This window comes from Chiloscyllium plagiosum, unplaced genomic scaffold (genome assembly GCF_037043375.1).
Source record: "Chiloscyllium plagiosum isolate Xiang-an unplaced genomic scaffold, Cpla_swu_hap1 HiC_scaffold_8, whole genome shotgun sequence".
NCBI lineage: Eukaryota > Metazoa > Chordata > Chondrichthyes > Orectolobiformes > Hemiscylliidae > Chiloscyllium > Chiloscyllium plagiosum.
In genome coordinates this window covers 88172013-88190700 of record NW_028270146.1, presented here as the reverse complement: position 1 = coordinate 88190700, position 18688 = coordinate 88172013, and the positions used below count along the sequence as shown (strand labels likewise).

The 18688-nt window shown below is 41.1% G+C and overlaps 1 protein-coding gene across 2 annotated transcripts in view; it reads left to right on the top strand.

The window, feature by feature from the left end:
• The first annotated feature begins 17307 nt into the window (after positions 1–17307).
• map3k9 (mitogen-activated protein kinase kinase kinase 9) overlaps positions 17308–18688 on the top strand; it is a 143425-nt gene continuing 142044 nt past the window's right edge. For both annotated transcript variants that reach the window (XM_043698138.2, XM_043698137.2), the window contains exon 1: positions 17308–17666. In XM_043698138.2, coding sequence (XP_043554073.2) covers positions 17361–17666 — 306 coding nt within the window. In that variant the 5' untranslated portion in view covers positions 17308–17360. The remainder of the gene's footprint in view (positions 17667–18688) is intronic.

Here is an 18688-nt window from a genome sequence, read left to right as displayed (position 1 = left end):
AGTAAAATGTAGGGTTTCAGCCAAGCATGCAATATATACTTAGTTAAGTCTAGTAGTAACAAAGACATGAATAAAGATTTTAGCAACAGATGACAGGGCAATGTTATGGAAGTGGAAATAGGCAGCCTTAATAAAGACGCAAGCATGTTTTTAGAGGCCCACTTTGGTTTAAATATGACACTATCTTTGCAAGTAGACAGATTAAGCCTTAGGCTGCTGCCACAGAGAAAGGTGGATTGGCTAGCTATGGATTAGAGTTTGGTGCAACAACTCAAAACAATGGCTTCAGTCCTTCCAATGTTTAACTAGAATAACATGCTGCTCATCCAGTATTGCATATCAGATAAGTGGTCTAGCATCAATGGATGAGTTGAAGGTATGGTGGCCTCTAACAAGAGACACCCAACCATCGTCATTTTATGTACGACAGCACTTCTAACACTGAATCCTTCATCGTCAACATCTTAGGGATTACCATTGATCAGAAAATGAATTAGACTAACCAGAAAATATTGTGGCCACAAGAGCAGCTAGAGAGCTCAGAATTCTGCACCAAGTAACTCATCTCTTTGATTCCTCTAAACCTGTCCTCCATGTACAAATCAGGATGTGATGGAATACTCCCCACTTACCTGGATGAGTGCAGCTCCAACAAAACCTAAGAAGCTTAACACCATCCAGGACAAACCAATCTGCTTGGTTTGGACCTCTTCGATTATTTTTAACATACAATCCTCCCAATACTGATGCTCAGTGGGATCAGTGTGCATCATCTACAAGTTGCACTGTAACTACTCACTAAGACGCCTTAGACAGAATACAAATCTTCAACCTTTACCACTAGAACTACAAGTGTTGCACATCCATAGGAAGAGCACCACCTACAAATTCCCCTCCAAGCTAGTCACCATCCTGACTTGGAAATATATTCATGCTCCTTTACTGATGCTGATTCAAGATCCTAGAATGCACTGTCGGTATATCCACATCACATGGACTGCCGTCCATCACCACCTTCAAAGGGCAAATACTTTTGGGCAATAAATGTTGGCCCAGCTAGTGACACCCAAATCCTGTGACTTATTTAAAGAGGATGATAAGAATGGAACTGAGTGAGAGCAGTTCTATGCAGCTGAACAACAGCGAAATGAAATTGAAGGAGGATGGTGTCAATTGTGTCACAGGCTGCAGATAGATCGAGAGGGACGACAGTGAAAATTTTATCTTTGCTACACTCATTTAGGACCTACATTTGTGCTTTCGTTAACAGTAACTTCAATACTGTCACACAAGTGGAATCATGATCAGGAGGATTCAAACCTGGAGCTCCTGGGAAGATGGAAATGGATTTGAGAGGCAAGAGCACATTCAATGAGTTGGCAGAGGAAAGGGACGTTAGACCACTGGTGATAGTTTACTCTGTGCCATTGTGAAGAGTTGTTCTTTTGAAGATGTCAAGTTCAGTTCAGTTTCTGATCAATGTTAACTCTCAGGATGTTGAACTCGAGGGATTTAACAAATGTAATGCTGTTAAATGTCAAGAGGCAAATGTTAGATTCTATTTTGTAGCAGACAATTATTGTGTGAGATGAATGTTATTTGCCACTTGTCAGCTAAAGCTTAGATAATGTGGTTATCATTGCTGCCTCACAGCACCAGAGACTTGGGTTCGATTCCAGCCTTGGGCGACTGTATGTGTGGTGTTTGCACATTCTCCCCACATCTGCGTGGGTTTCCTCCACATGCTCCAGTTTCCTCCCAGTCCAGTGATGGGCAGATTAGGTGGATTGGCCATCTAAATTGCCTATAGTGTCTAGGGATGTGTACGCTAGATAGATTAGCCATGGTAAATGCAGATAGTCTGGGTGGCTAGGTCTGGGTGGAATGCATTTTGGAGGGTCAGTGTGGAGTCAATGGGCTGAATGGTTTCTTTCTATACTGTAAGGATTATATGATTGGCTAGCTCTTGCTGCATTTGGAACATGGACTGCTTCATTATCTGAGGATTAATAAATATGCTGAGCATGGTTTGCTGATAGTTGCGCATCATCACTTCTGACCTTATGATAGAAGAAGATCACTGATAAAGCAGCTGAAGATGGTTAAGCCTAGGACACTATCCTGAGGATCAACTGCAGAGTGGTCTTGGAGTTGAGGTGACTGACTTCCAACAATCTCAATCATTTTCCTGTTTGCTAAATATGACTGTAACCAGTCAATAATTTTCTACTGGATTTCCATCGACTAGTTTTGCTAAAGTTCTTTGATGCCACACTTGGTCAAATTTAGCCTTGATATCAAGAGTAGTAACTCTCACCTCACCCTTCAGTTCAGCTCTTCTGTCCATGCTTGAATCAAGAATGTTATTGCCAAGCAAGTGCTACTTTATAATACTATTGATGACTCCTTCCATCACTGAACTGATGATTGTGAGCAGACTTGTGAGGTAGTAATTGGCCAGATTGGCTATGGCCTGCTTTCTGTGTACAGAACACATAAGGATAATTTTCCACATAGTCAAGCAAGTGCCAGTGTGGTAGCTATACTGGAAGAGCAGAAAATTTTAGAGTGCAAGTCTTTTGTACTATTGCTGGTGTGTTGTCAGTGCCCATAGCCTTTGCAATACCCAGTGCCTTCAGCTGTTTCTTGATTTCACATGGGGTAAATTGAATTGACTGAAGATAGGCATCTATAGTGCTTGGGACCTCTGGAGAAAAGCGGGATGAATCATCCACTTGATATTTCTGGGCGCAGATTGTTGCAAATTATTTAGTCTTATCTTTTGGACTGAATGTATTAGACTCCTTCATCATTGGGAGTGGGGATATTTGTGGAGCCTTCTCCTCCAATGAGTTGTTTAAATGTTCATGATGATTCATGACCGGATGTGACAGGGCTGCAGAGCTTAGATCAGATCTGTTAGTTGTGGATCATTCAATCCTGTTTATCACTTGCTGCTATGTTTGGCATGCAAGTAGTCTGTGTTGTATCTTTATCAAGTTGACACTTCATTTTTAGGTATGCCTGATGCTGCACCTGGTGTGACTTCCTGCACGCTTCATTATACACAGAGGCTGCTTAAGAAAACCATCTGTTCACAGTCCTGTGATTTTACTGCAACCTTTTATACTCCATCTCCAGCCCCACCCCCATGTCCTCAATCTTACCCCTTACATCTTGACATTTACATCTCAGTACCCTATAATTGAATGTTCTCAATATTTAGAGACAAAGAGGCCATAAGTACTCTAAATCTCTGATGATTGACAAGCCAACTTGCTTATTCATAGAACCAAGAGGGTTAAACCTGCTGCAGTTGGTCGAATTGGCACTAGGTGACTTTATAAGTGAAATCCCTAACAGGTATGATAGTCCTGGCTTAACCTATAGAAGTGAGTTAAGTACTACTCAGATCCCAAAATCTCTTTATCTCCTACTTTGCTGTCTTTTTTTTTGTTTTCTATCCAACTTTCCCTTGGCTAAAATGACACAGCATGTTGGAATATAGATTTGAAACCAGGAATTAACCTTTTGCACATGGGCCAATAATGGAGAAAGTCACCATTGATTTTGTTGTCACCATTTAATATTTATACTTGCGCTTTGCAACAATATAGATTGAGAACCTTCAGTATTTCTTTTTCCTCGGTAGCCCAGGAAAGCTGTAGCAATTTGTAGTGTCATTTTTGCCACTTCAATTGTTATCAGTAATCTCAGCACAGATTGGTGATCTGTTGCTTTTCTCTGAACGTCGATATCCCTGTGGCAAGTTTTGCTGCTTCAAACTGCTAGAGCATCCTTAATAAATTTTATATAAACAAAGCAAATTACTTTGACATATCAGCATTTGATTTTCTTGTTTAATGGAGGCTTCTCTTTGACTAGTTATTTACAGTGAATTGCCAAAATTCAGGCATTTTCTGGTTTTATTCTCGTTTTAAGCTCCCCCTGTTGTATTATTGCTGAACATTCCAGAAGTACAATTCCCTTTAAGACTGTTAGATGACAGCGTAACAGTGTAAAAATCTTGTCTCACCTTCAGAAGTCACAATGCAGCGGTGTGCAGCCATGTGTGGTGTTCCAGTCATGTAATATAGACAAAATGTCAGTAAACATAGAACCCAGATTATGTGTAAATCTGAGATGTTGTAACAGTTATTATTGTTAATAAACTTCAGGACATCTGTTTCAACCAGAACTGATCTTTGCGTTGTGTGTTACATGAAAAATACTTGGCCCATATCATACTGGCGGTGATATTTGGCTCAAGAAACCATGTCACCCCAGTACTTTGTTTTTGTCGAATGGTATCATTCTGTGTTTAAATAACTGACATCAGTCCTAAATTTCCTTTTGTATTCACTTTTCCATATGCATTGTTGACTTTGTTTTGTATCTGAATGCTAAGCTTCTGTCAACTCTTCAGTCTGGGGGATGCTGCATAATGTGTCATCTGGAGAATGGTGTCTCACAATTTAGACGTTATATTATAAGTTTAGAATTGTGTTTGTTTTCACAATATGATATTTACATTTCATTTTGGTTTCAAATTATTTGTCAGGTTTGTTGCCAAAGATAGCATCAGCTGTATTAATGCAGTTGACCGGACACTCCAGCCATTCTCAACGGGGGCCATATGCCCCCCCCCTTAGGGGCCTTGGCACATTTGAAGGGGGCCACAGACTGAAAACTATGAAATGATTTTCTGTCTCTCTTTCGTGTTGTGTCCCTGTTTGAAAGGGGGGCCCTAGAACCTGAGAAGGGCTCCTGGGGGGCAGTGGCCAAAAAATGATTGAGAATCACTGTGGACTGACTTTAACAAATTTTCCATGTGACAGTTAACAGCTGATTATCAGGAAAGTACCATCATTTTAAATATTGTAGAGAAGTCACTGCTGAAAAGTTATGTTGCTCCAAAAGAATTAGCAAAGACAGAAAGCCCAAAAGGGGTGACTTGTTTCTGTTGTGGAACACTTATTAAGAATTAATTTATGAAAACCCCCTCACACCATCTTTCAGATCTTTCAGTTGTAAGTTAGTTTTGGTAGCACAAATCCAAAAAAGCAAGACATCAAATTGCTAACCATACAAAAATTAATGAGAACAGTCTGCAACAGAAGAGAAAGGTACAAAATGTTTCCAGAGGAAAAAGATGATTCAGACCTTATATTTTGATAGGCTGACATTTATGTCAATAGTTATCTCACTGGGGTAGGTGTCACTATATAATCAGGTAGTGAGCCATAGTTAAGAAAATACTGTCTACAGTCAATAATAATACAACTACATGGTCCAGGAGGCGTAACACTTAAGTTTAAAAGGGATGTTACCAGCAACTCCTCATTAGGGGATGACAAATAGCAGAAAACCAAACATACCTTAGAGTCAAGAATGCTCACTCTTGAGTGGAAAAGCACGTCATGACCTCAAACATTTTCAAATGGCAGAGGGAGTTAAACAATACAAACTTAATGATTGAGGAACACCCAGTTAAGCTACAGCTGGCTAAGGACAAAAGATAACCATTAGAAAATTTCATAGGGTTTCCTAAACTCATGATAGAACCTAATAAAAAACAGAATCTACTGATGCTGGTTATGTTGGCAGAGGAAATTTGCTTCATACTGTTAACAAGATGGGAATCTATCCATACTGGATTGACAGAAATCTTTTACACTGCTATCAAAACTGAAGTGCACTCAAACAGTAAGAATCAGCAAGGTTTACAAAGGAAAACAAGCTTTATGATAGCCAATAAACAGCTTATTCTACTTCAGCTAATTGACAATTGATAATTCTACAAATTATATAACTCAGAGTGCAGCATAGCTTGATGAACAAATAGCTATGGAAATTTCAAGTGTAATGGTGGGTGCTGAGGCGATTTGGAACAGGATGCTTCAAGCAGAATATTTGACTTCCTCACTTTGTCAGATAGAATCCTCAGTAACTGTGGCAAGCCAGAAGAAACCCTCAAGATCAGAACTGAGGAAGTGAATGTGTTGATTTCACCATTAATGCAATCCCTGACGCCCAAAGGAAGAGTCCAAACCAATCAATATTGATGTCAAAAGTTTAATTGATTCAGTAAAAACCTACAGGTGAATTAAGAAAAAAATCTGCAGACACAGATTGAAGATCTGCTGTACACATCCCCATGGAAACCACTCTGACAAGCAATAACCAAAGTCCAATGATTTAAGGAAGACATGCCTGATTTGGAGATTCAAGATAATACAAAGAAACTTTTTTTCCCAAGGAAGACACATGATGATTTAAAGGTTTTGCAATTTAAAAGAACCTAGAAACCTTAAGAGTGTCAGAAAGAGAATCAAAGGTAACAATCTTCTATCCAATAAACTACAAACCTTCAAATCTGGAGGAAATTCTTTCATGGAGAATAGTAAAACCTGTGCAGTGTTTGAATTTATAAAGTCATAGATTGAGTGGAGAAGGGTTAGTGGTAAATATGATTAAATACACAAGTTGACATTATTAACAATGAGAAAGAAGTGTTTAGAAGATGTATGCTATCCTGAAATGATTAAGACTGAGGTATGTAATTAGAAACTCCTACCATTATGATGCTATATGGACTTGTGGGTAGTAAGACCTAACATCTAGTCACATCAATTAACCTGAAAATAATTGCTCACAAGTAAATAAACTTTACCTTCATAACTACAAAAGACTGTTCCAGATAGACTATAAAGTGGTTTCCCTGTACCATGTTAGGCCAAGCAGGCCTGTAGTTTCTAATCCTTAAAGAGGATGGTGCAAAATAATCTTCACCAAGAGCAGTAGCTCATACAACATAGTGAGCAGGCATGCCCATACATTTGGTTTATGCTCATTGTCCCTCACACAACAAGTCCTCAGTCTCCAGTGTACTGTCAGAAATAAGGGATGTCAGCAAAAAAAAATAAGCATAATGCACAAGGAAGTGTATTCAGTGGATGAGATACCTACAGCCACCTAAAAAGAAACAAAGTCCACACCAAGAAAAATTAAGAAACCGATATAGCTTAAAGGTGTTGCTTAAACTAAGAAATCTTATATTTGTTAAATAAATAGAGTTAAGTCTTGAAGCAAACTTATTTATTCAAACGTATTCCAGTAAATGGCATTGTGATTTGCCACTGATGATAACTAAAGATATTTGCTGTCAATAATGTGTGAAGTTAATGAGCGTTCTGCTTCCCATTTAGACATTTTACCATACTAAGAAGTTGTTCTTGTGTTAAGATTAGGTGTATACCCTTCTGAGTGAATATTAACTAAGCCTAAGTAAATATAATTAGTTACAAGACATATCAAAATGATACATCATTTTGTTTTTAAGCCTACTTTGCTACTTCGCGGGATCATGGAATAACTCTATATATGCTTGCCTTTACTGCATAGTAACTTTGGACAACAAAATTCTATCAAACATGATATAAATTTCAATTGCCATAGTTTCTCTATACCTATTGTACCTGCGTTGATGTTTAAGATATAAAATATCTTAAATATCAATCAGATCATTCCTCAGCCATCTGAAAGCCAAGGAATGCAACACTAGTTTGTATAACCTCACTTTATCATTTAATCTTTGTAATCTCGGCTTCATTCTGGTAAATGTCAGAAAGGAAGCAATGACCTAGTGGTATTTTCTCTAGTCTATTAATCCTGAAATTCAGCTAATATTCTGGGGACAAAGGTTCGAATCCCGTCATGACAGTTGGTAGAATGTGAATTCAATTTTAAAAAGTCTGGAATTAGGAATCTAATGATGATCATGAAGCAATTGCTGACAGTAAGAAAAATCCATTTGGCTCACTAATGTCCTTCAGGGAAAGAAAACTGCCATCCTCACCTGGTCAGGCCTACATGTGACTCCAGACACACAGCAAAGTTGTTGACTCTCAACTGCCCTCTGACATGGCCTAGCAAGCCATTCAGTTGTATCAAGCACAACAAAGACTCAACAAAGAAATGAAATCAGACGAATCACCTGGTATCAACCTAGGCACTGGAAACAACAATAGCACAAACAGCCCTGCCAACACCTTAAATTCTTCCTTATTAATGTCTGGGGCTTGTGCCAAAATTGGGAGAACTGTCTCACAGACTGGTCAGGCTTTACAACATGATTGCATGAGTATGACTTCGGGAGTCCTCAACAGTGACTTGGGACTCCATAAAGTCACAGGGCATCAGGTTAAAATTGGCAAGGAATCCTCCTGCTAGTTACCACCTACTGTCCTCCCTCAGCTGATGAATTGGTACTCCTCCATGTTGAACAACACTTAAAGTTAGCACTGCAGGGGCAAGGGCACAAAAGGTACTCTGGGTGGGACATTTCAATGTTCACTATGAAGCGTGGCTCGGCAGAACACGAATGATTTGAGCTGTTTGAGTTCTAAAAAACATAAATATTACACTGGATCTGTGGCAGTGGTGAGGCAAAGTGTAAGTGGGAAAAATACATTTGACCTCAACCTACCTAATCTATCAGCATTTGTCCATGCCAGTATCAGTAAGAGACACCACCACACAGTCCGTATAAAGTTGAAGTCCCGCCTTCCCATGGAAAATACCATCCACTGTGTTGTGTGGCACTATCACCATGATAAATGGGACAGACATGGAAAGATGTAGCAACTCAAGACTGGGCATCCATGAGGCACCATGGGCCATCAACAGCAGTAGAATTGTACTCAAGCATAATCTGCAACCTCATGGCCCAGAATATAACCCCCACTCAACTGTTACCATCAAGTGATCAACCTTGTTTCAATGGAGAGGGCATGCCAAAAGCAGCACCAGGCATACCCTAACTTTGAGGTGTAAACTTGGTGAAGTTTCCAAATGGGACTACTTATGTTCTAAACAGCATAGCAGCATGTGATTAGTTAAACAATCCCACAACTAACAGATTGGACCTAGACTCTGCAGTCCTGTCACATCCAGTCGTGAATTGTGGTAGGCAATAAAAAGTCTTGCTGGAAAAGCAGACTTCACAAATATCCCCATCCTCAATGATGGAAAAGCCGAACCAATCAGTGTAAAAGATAACGCTGAAGTGTTTGCAGCAATTTTCAGCCAGAAGTGCCGAAGGGATGATTCATCTCAGCATCCTCCACTCGCCTCTATCATCACAGATACCAGTCTTCAGCCAATTCGATTTACTTCATGTGATATTAGGAAATGGTTGGAGGTACTGAATACTGCAAACGTTATGGACCCTGACACCATTCCAGCAAAAATACTGAAGAATTGTGCTCCAGAACTTTACAAGCTCTCCCAGGACAGTTACAGCACTAGCATCTACTCAACAATGTGGAAAATTGCACAGATACAGACTGTACACAAAAAAACCAGGACAAATCCAACCCCATCAATTACCTTTCTATCAGTTTACTCTCCATCAGCAGCAAAGTGATGGTGTCATCAACAGTGCTAACAAGCAGCACCTGCTCAGCAGTAACCTGCTCGCTGATGTCCAGTCTGGGTTCCACGAGGGCCACTAAACTCCTGACCTTATTAAAGCCTTGGGTCAACATGGACAAGAGAGCTGAATTCCAGAGGTGAGGTGAGAGTGATACCCTTAACCTCAAGGTTGTATTCGAGTGAGTGTGGTATCAAAGAGCCCTAGAAAAACTCTCAGCTGTTTGGAGTCATACCTGGCACATAGGAAGATAATTGTTATTGTTGCAGGTCTGTCATCTCAGCTCTGGGACATCTCTGCAGGAGTTCCTCAGGGTAGTGTCCTAGGCCTAAATGTTTTCAGCTGCTTCATCAGCACCTTCTCTAAAACGCCAGAAGTGAGGATGTTCGCTGATGATTTCACAATGTTCAGCACCATTCGCGACTCTTCAGATACTGAAGCAGTCCATGTTCATATGCAACAACATTTGGATAAAATCCAGGCTTGGACTAACAAGTGGCAAGTCGCAGCAGACAAATGCCAGGCAATGACCATCTCCAATTAGAGACATTGTATACACTGTTTCTTGACATTTAATGGTGTTACTATCATTGAATACCCTACTGTCAACAACTTTGGGGTTACCATTGACCAGAAACAAAAACTGGTGTTGCCCCATAAACACAGTGGCTACAAGTGCAGGTCAAAGGCTCAGAATACTGCAGCAAGCAATTTACCTCCTGTCTCCCCAAAGTTTGTCACCATCTACAAGAGTCAGGAGTGTGATGGAATACTCCCCACTTGCCTGAATGGGTGCAGCTCCAACAACACTCAAAATGCTCGATATTATCCAAGAGAAAGCAGCCCGCTTGACTGGCAGCACATCTATAGGCATCCACTCCCTCCACCACTGATGCACATTAGCAGCAGTGTGTACTATCTACAATATACTCTGTGGAAATTCACCAAAGATCTTTAGACAGCTCTTTTCAAATCCATGCCCCCTTCCATCTAAAAGGTCAAGGACAGCAAATATATGGGAACATCACCACCTGCAAGTTCCCCCTCCAAGGCACTCATCATCCTTACTTTGAAATATATTGCCATTCCTTCACTGTCACTGGGCTAAAATCCTAGAATTATCTCCCTATGAGCATTGTGGGTCAACATAGGGTTCATGGACTCTATGAGTTCAAGACGGCATCTCGCTATCACCTTCTCAAGGCCCACATCCTACAAGTCATCTGAAAACATATGGTGTTGAGAATTATGTGCAGAACTCCATTTATGATCTAACAAAGGCTTTGTACAGCTGAACCATAATCTCAAACTGTATGCATTCCAATGCTGTTGACACAAGGACCAAAGTCTTTTTGATTGTTTTATACACCTGTGCTCATTGGTCACTTCAGAAACCTAATGTTTCTAGCTTCCCACCATTTAGAAAGTAGCCTGTTCTATTCTTTTTAGGTCCAAAGTGGATGACTTTACATTTACATACAGTGAAATCCATCAGCCACAGCCATACCCACTTACATAATCAATAAATATGCCTTTGTAATTTTATATTTTTGTGTACACTGTGTACAGTATTACCAGCAAGTTTGGAAAGACAATTTTCTATCACGATAAAGATAATGAATAGCTGAAGCCTCAACACAGGTACTTAGAGTCATAGATCTGTACAGCATGGAAACAGACCCTTCCTTCCAACTCGTTCATGCCAACCAGATATCCTAAATAAATCTAGTCCCATTTGCCAGCATTTGGCCCATATCCCTCTAAACCCTAAATACCTATCCAGATGCCTTTTAAATGTAATTGTACCTGTCTCCACCACTTCCTCTGGCAGTTCATTTCACACACGTACCACCCTCTGTGTGAAAAAGTTGCCCCTTAAGTCACTTATAAATCTTTCCCTTCTCACCTCAAACCTATGCCCTCTTGTTTTGAAGTCCCCCATTGTGGGGAAAAGACATTGTCTCTATTACCCTATCCATGCCCCTCATGATTTTATAAACCTCCATAAAGTCACCACTCAGCCTCCAACACTGTAGGGTAAATAGCCCCAGCCTATTCAGTCTCTCCCTATAGCTGAAACCCTCCAACCCTGTTGTGGGATACTTCATTTCATATCCTGTCAATAATCATTAAATTTCCTCCGGCCAGTTTGAGAAAACAGAAGTGAATCTTCACACTACAACCCACCACCAGTGTCAATAAGCGTGCATGAGTAAGTAGCAGTGGCAAAATCATAAGATTGTAATAAATCTAATTAAGAAGCTGAGCAGCTACCTGTAGTTAAATTTGCATGATTTTTGACAAGAAACTGTTTTAAAGTACACTAAATCTCCCTGAAGAATTGGAAAAACAAACCAGAGAAATTTAGAAAGCTTTAAAGTCGTACTTTGAAGCCCAAGTGAATGTAACTTATGATTGGCTTTTGTTCAATATATAACACTATAGAGGAAATAAAGAGTCTACTGATCTTTATGTGTCTGCATTAACACTGCTTGTAAAAACCTAGACAATCAGAAGGTCATCTTATTAAAGACTGGATGGGTTTGGACATAAGAGAACCCACAGTGAGAGCACATCTACTGAGAGGAAAAACTTAGTCTAAAGAAAATGATTGACATGTACAGGAGCACTGATGTTGTAAATCAGCAATAAGAGAATATTCATGGCTGAAAAGACCTTGTCTTGCAACATACTGATGGACTTTCCAGGCCAAAAGGACAATTACATTATGGACAAAAGGCAGGATGAGAGGACATCAGGCAAAGAAAAAAGGCTTGTTCACTGTGTAGCAGGAAATGTTCTCACTGCAAGAAGTTGAATCATTTTACAAACAAGTGTTTGCAAAAAAAGAGCATAACAAGCAGGTTCAGATATCAACTGGAGAGATAGGAGTTAAAAATTCCAATGAATCAACCTGAATCAATCTTTTGTGTGGTGCAGTCAGGTTGATAGGTGATAAACAGTTTGTGACTGTTGGAATGATGACTACAGAGAAGAACATGAAGTCAACATAAAGTGTCAAATGAATACGTGTGTCATGCAACATTATGATCTTCACAAATCTGTGCATGTTGGAACAAATTGACAATCCATAAATTGAGCCCTCAAAAGTAGTCTTTATTTGTTTACCCATGGGATGTGTGTGTCACTGGCTGGCCAGTATTCATTGCTTGTCCCTAGTTGCTCTTGAGAAGGACGGGGTATATGATATTTTGATTGGATTTGATAGAATAGATGCTGACAGGATGTTTTTCCCCAGAATACCATTTAGAACTAAGGGTCACAGTTTTGAAATAAGGAGTTGTCCATTTAAGTAAAACATGAGCAGGATTTTCTTTGTTCAGAGGTTTTTGAATCTTTGGAATTCTCTACACTAGAGAATGCTGGAGGATGAGTCATTGCATATACTCAAGGTTGAGATACAAAATATTTTCAAATATTAGGGAGTCAAAAGTTATGGCGAATATGCAGAAAAGGGGAGTTGATGCAAAAATCAAGTCAGCCATGATCTTTTTAAATAGCACAGCAGGCTCAAAAGGCCATATTTATTGCTTCTATATCCCATGTTATTATGTTCTTACATGTACAGAAACAAAGCACAATTTATTTCATCCAGTTAGGAACAGCCCAGAGCAGCAAGATACCCAGTTGGATCTCAGCCCAAGCTATAGCAGGGACATGGAAAAGGAGCTAAACTCTGAGGTTAGCTCTGGTAAAATTAAGATGACATACTAGAAATCCAAAATAAACAAAGAAAAATACCTCACAAGACCCTAGATCTAAAAGGTAATTCTGTTAATGTACCTAACTCATACGAACTTATCTTTTTTCTTCTAGTTACAGAAAGATCAATTGAACTTTGAACGGGAAGGATATCATTAAGTTTTTGAAAAACAGCCAAAGGTATTTAACATTTCCAGTGCCAGGACATAGTGATAAACAAAATGATTCAAATCAGAAATTTCTGATGCTTGCACTCAGCAAATGTCTGGAACAGTAATGTGATAATGATCAGATGACCTGTTTATGCTGTTTATTGAGAGATATGTATTGTGCAGTCCATTAGTGATAACATCCCTGGTCTTCTTTTAAATAATGCAATGTGATCTTTAACATCCACTGGACAAGGCAGATAAGGCATCTGTTTTCACCTCATCTGAAGGACTACATCTTCAACAGTGAGCCACTCAATAATGTACAGGAGTGACAGACTTGATTTTTATGCTCAACCCTGAGAGTGGGACTTGATTTGTAACACAGAAACAAGTGGGCTCCCAAATGAGTCACAGCTGAGACAATCCTCAAACTATGCCATTATAAAACAGAAAAATCTTGATATGTTGAATCCCAGGGAAACCACTTTCAAATTGTGTTCAGAGGAGCATGTGATAGTCAAGAAGGCCCAGTTCCCACAGGAATGTGTCTCTAGGTAACCCAAAATGCTTCGAAACATGATCTATAACAAAAACAACAGATTCAATCGCAAAACGAGACACAGTAAAGCAGTAAATGTATGAAATAGTCTTTATTCAATTTGTTACAATGGTCTGACCTTGCAAAAACCAAGGAATTTGCGTGGAAAAAGGCCAAGGAGCTAGCTCTGGTAAAACACTGTAATATTTTTCTCATGTATACTGTTTTCAGACAAGTGCGAGACAGTCCACTGTGCTGTCATGCAGTCAAGGGGTCAGTTAGTTCACTTGGCTGAACAGCTGGTTTGCAAATGCAGAGTGGCACCAACAGTGTGGGTTCAATTCCCACACACTGCCTGAGGTTACTGTGATGAATTCTCCTACTCAACCTCTAACAGTCATCTCTCTCCAGCCTTGTGGTCCAGTAAGATGATGGCAAATTTACCCATTTTACATGCAGTCAAACAGTTGTTATGCTTCCATGTTGCAATGCAAAATCTTAGAAGATGCCTAAGCCATTTATGGTGTTGGAAAGGGATACAGTTGGGAAAACACGCTGGCATTCATTGGATTCTTCAGGACATTGGCCTCCTTGGTTGATGAACATACTGAACCTATGATTGTCTCAACTGGCAGTTCCATTGTGCAGTGCACATTGCTGTGCACCATATTGCCAGTTTCCATGGTTGTTCCTGTTGGAATTTCCTTTCCGGTCTCCTGCAGCTGAGTGAAAGGACCCTTGCCAACAGGTTTACTCCATTGTGCTCCTCGACATTGTGGTTGTGTGGCTGTCACCTGTTTGAACCCAGTTGATGATTGTGGCTTCCATCACCACTTTCTACACCTTTTTCATCATTCACCTTTTACCTTTAAACATCAAAGAGAACTGGCAAAACAGTAAAACAATCTGGATTCATCCCTGTTAAAAAAAAGTCATATTAAGGGGTGTGGTGCACATCCACTCAAAATGTGAGAGCCATTTTGGAGCCAATCATCTTACATTTCTGCTGTACCGCCCCAGCCTCACCATTTCGATGTGCCTTGTCTGAATTCTGTCCAGCCACTCATTGCTGCGGGTGACTCCTTGTGGTCAACCTCTTTGTCAGGATGACTCCACTTTCCTGCAGAATCGGACTGAAGATGAGAATGTTCTCTGCTCAGATTCTTCAGTTTCAGAATAGGCAACAGATCTCATTCTCTTCCTTGCTGGAAGGAATATCTGCCTGTTCCAAAATGTTTTCCATAATAGTGGATAAACTTGATGGTGGGATCACCTACTCCTTTGCAATGTCCACTTTCCATGGTATGGTTTTCCACTTGCTGTATTCATTTCACTTTCTCTCCAGTTGGCAAGATTTTTAATTTTATGAAATGCTTAACCAACTGGAATCCTTTGTCCATCCCTTCACAGGAAAATCTTGATATCCATGTGACCTTGTGTCCATGCTTTCATTCTCTTGTGAGCTCTAACTTTACTCTGATTGATTGGCATGGTCAAAGGGCAAGTCAAGTTTAGATAATCTGAAGCAACCAGTGTAGAATTCCAGTTTAGAATATTATTCTCATTGGATTTGCCATTTTACTGGTGGTAATGGTCAACAGCAGTTAAACAACTAGAATTTTGTGTCATCTGAGTTTGACTCTTTGTGATTTCCCTGTACACCAAATACTTTGAATTCTTATCTTTTATGTGGCACGTTATCAAAAGCTTTTGGATTCAAAATACAGTATATACAGTTCACCTTTATCATCCTGCTTGTTACATCCACAGGAATGGCAGTGGTATACTGATATTTTTTTTTATTAGTAATCCAGAATCTGGGATGAATCCCACCATGGCAATTGGTAAAATTTGAAATCCCTAAAAGAATCTGGAATTAAAAGCTCATTTAACAATGATCATGTAATAATTGTTGTGAAAAAACACACACACATTTGGTTCACGAGTGTCCTTCATATAAAGAAACTTTCTGTACTTAACTGGTCTGGTTTATATGTGACGTCAGACCTGCAGCAATGTGGTGGGTTCGTAAATGCACTCTGAAATGACCTAACAAGCCACTCCGTTCCAGGGCAATTAGGCACAGCGAATAAATGCTAGCCTTGCAAGTGGCTCACATACCATAAATGAATAAAACAACTTATAATAAGTTTGAGAAATATGATTTTCCTTCCATAAAACTAAATTGGCTCTGTTTCTTTTGTTAAAATTGCTTGCTACCACATTGTTAATAATGAATTCAAACATTTTCAGTGACAGATGTCAGACCCACTGGCCAATAATTTCTGTCTCCTTATTTTTGAATAGGGATGTAACATGTGTTTTTTCTAATATATTGGGGCCTTTTCAAAACCTAGGGAATTCTGGAAGGTTGACAACCAAACAACTACATGTCTGCAGCCACTTAATTTAAGATACTCTGATGCACACCATCAAGTCATGGGGCTTTGCCATTCAATTCTTTGCACTGTACACATTTATTATTTGGCTGTACAAATGGTTGAAGTTACCCGAATATTAATAAACTCAAATGCAAAGTCCGAAGGGCCTAGGAAGAATCATAAGCACTGAATTTGTTTCCATTCTGGTTTGATTGGACTGAAGAGTGGCTTTTGTCCCAAGGGAACAATCCCACAATGGAACAATCTACCAAGGGAAATAACCAGGGCCTCAGAACTTGGAATCTTCAAGACCCATCTTCAGATTATTTCTAATGTAGAAGTTTTCCGAAGCATGGCTACAATTTCAGCAGATCAGGCCCAGGCTTCAGCTAGGGTCAACCATATAAATATTGGCGGAATGCGGACAACCGTTCGTGATGCCGTCCCACTAAGGGCAGGAGCAGCAAGGCGCACAGCATGGTGCCCGACCGTCCTAAAAGAGTGAACGCAAGTGAAAGCACAGTCCTGGCAGTGCATTCATCTGAAGACTTCCAACCCTGAGCCAGCACCGCAATTCCCACGTCGCTGGAGAGTGAGAATCGCTGACAGCAGTTGCAACCAGCATCCTGTGTTGCAAAGGCCAGCAAATTAAACCTAGCGGCTGGAAATGGGAGGGGGGGGGGGGGGGGAGGAGAGCATTTTCCTTTACAAACCTCCCGGCTCCCCCGACCCAAACCTGCCCAAAGAAAAAAATGCTAGGGACCGAAGGAAGGATGCAGCGCTCAGCTCGCGCCGCCCTCCGCTGCTGCTGCTGCTGCGAGCGGATCCCCGGGGAGTCCGCGTGATGGGCGGCGGAGCGTGGCCAATCAGAGCCAGGGAGGCTTGGAGTGGCAGGAGCGCCTGACCAATCGGAGTGAGCGTGGGGGGGGCGGGGAGACGGCTTCATGCCCTGCCCCTTTCCTGCATCCCTCCCTCCATCCTCAGGTTAGACTGAGCCGCAGGTGGGGGCTGGAGCAAAGTGTGGGGGAAGGGAAGGAGGGCGGGCGTGCACAGCCGAGCGGAGGAGGAGCGGCGGCACCGGCTGCTCGCTGTATCTCTTTCTCTGTCTCTCTCTCTCTCTCTCACCCTCTCCCATGGAGCAGCTCCGGTCCATGTTCATCAGGTCTCCCTGCTCCTCCTCCGCCACCGGGAAGGAAGAGGCTGAAGAGAGGGACAGGGCGGTGCAGCAGCAGCCGGTGGAAGAGGAGGAGGAGGAGGAGGAAGAAGAGGAGGAGGAGGAGGATGAGGAGGAAGATGAAGAGGAGCAGCCTCCTCCTCCTCCCCAGCCACAGCATCCAGCCCCCTCTAACCTGTTCTGGACCGCCGTCTTCGATTACGAGGCGAGCGCAGAGGACGAGCTCAACCTGCGCAAGGGGGACGTGGTGGAGGTGCTCTCCAAGGTAAAGGGCTGCCTTTTCTGCCTCATCTCCCCCACCCGCCAGATACACTGTCCCCCGGGCACCTTTCTGTATGAAGCTCACCCATGCCCTCCCCCTCCCCGAGATCCATCGTTGGTTTGCAAATGAATTTCTCATTTTTGTTTTCAAAACAAAGCACTCTGCACACGAAGGAACAGAGCAAATGCAGACAGTAATGTAGGAAGTGGAGAAGGGTGATGAAACGCACCAGTGATCAGGGCGCTGGTGTCATTTGAAGCGAGCGTTTGAGCATTTTTCATTCAAAAGTGCATGGCGATAAGCATTTCTAACCTCACCTACAACCCCATATAGTATCCTTCACCCGAAATGCAAATTCACCATAATTTAACTTGTGAATTGTAGCCAAACTTTAATATTTTTTTGGCTGGGGGACGTATTGGTATTGGAAAGAAGGACGGTTGAATGACGGGACACCAACGGTAATGCATGCCTGCTTTAAAGGGATATTTTCCTTCTTGCGTTTCCTTCCCATCCACATTAATAGTTACTCCTGTTAACAATCCCCTCCTATGATGGTATCTCCCTTTCAAACCTGCGGTTATCTGCTGATCTCCAAAATCTTAAGTTGATACTCCTGTTCTTGTAAACCATCTCCAACTTTCCAATGAATGTGTTGCAACCTGAGAAATTTGTGTTCACCTGTTCTGAAACACCTATCCCCATGGATATATAATTGTGGCTGAAATTTACTATCTTTTTTCTCAAACTGTGGATATAAAGAAGCATAACATCCTATTCTAAATCACCTTTATTATCAGTTGGGTGGAACTGTTCTCACCTGGATTAACAATGTTCATATCTATCCATCAAAGCCAAGAATTCAATTGCAATGGTTTCTGTTTCCATTGCTTCACTGTTACCTGTAATGTCCCAATAGTACACGCTCGGTCCTCTCCCATATCTCATCCTCATACTGTACCCTGGCACATTGTCCGAAATCATGTCAGATTCCATATGCATGAGTTGTGATTTTGGTGCTGGAA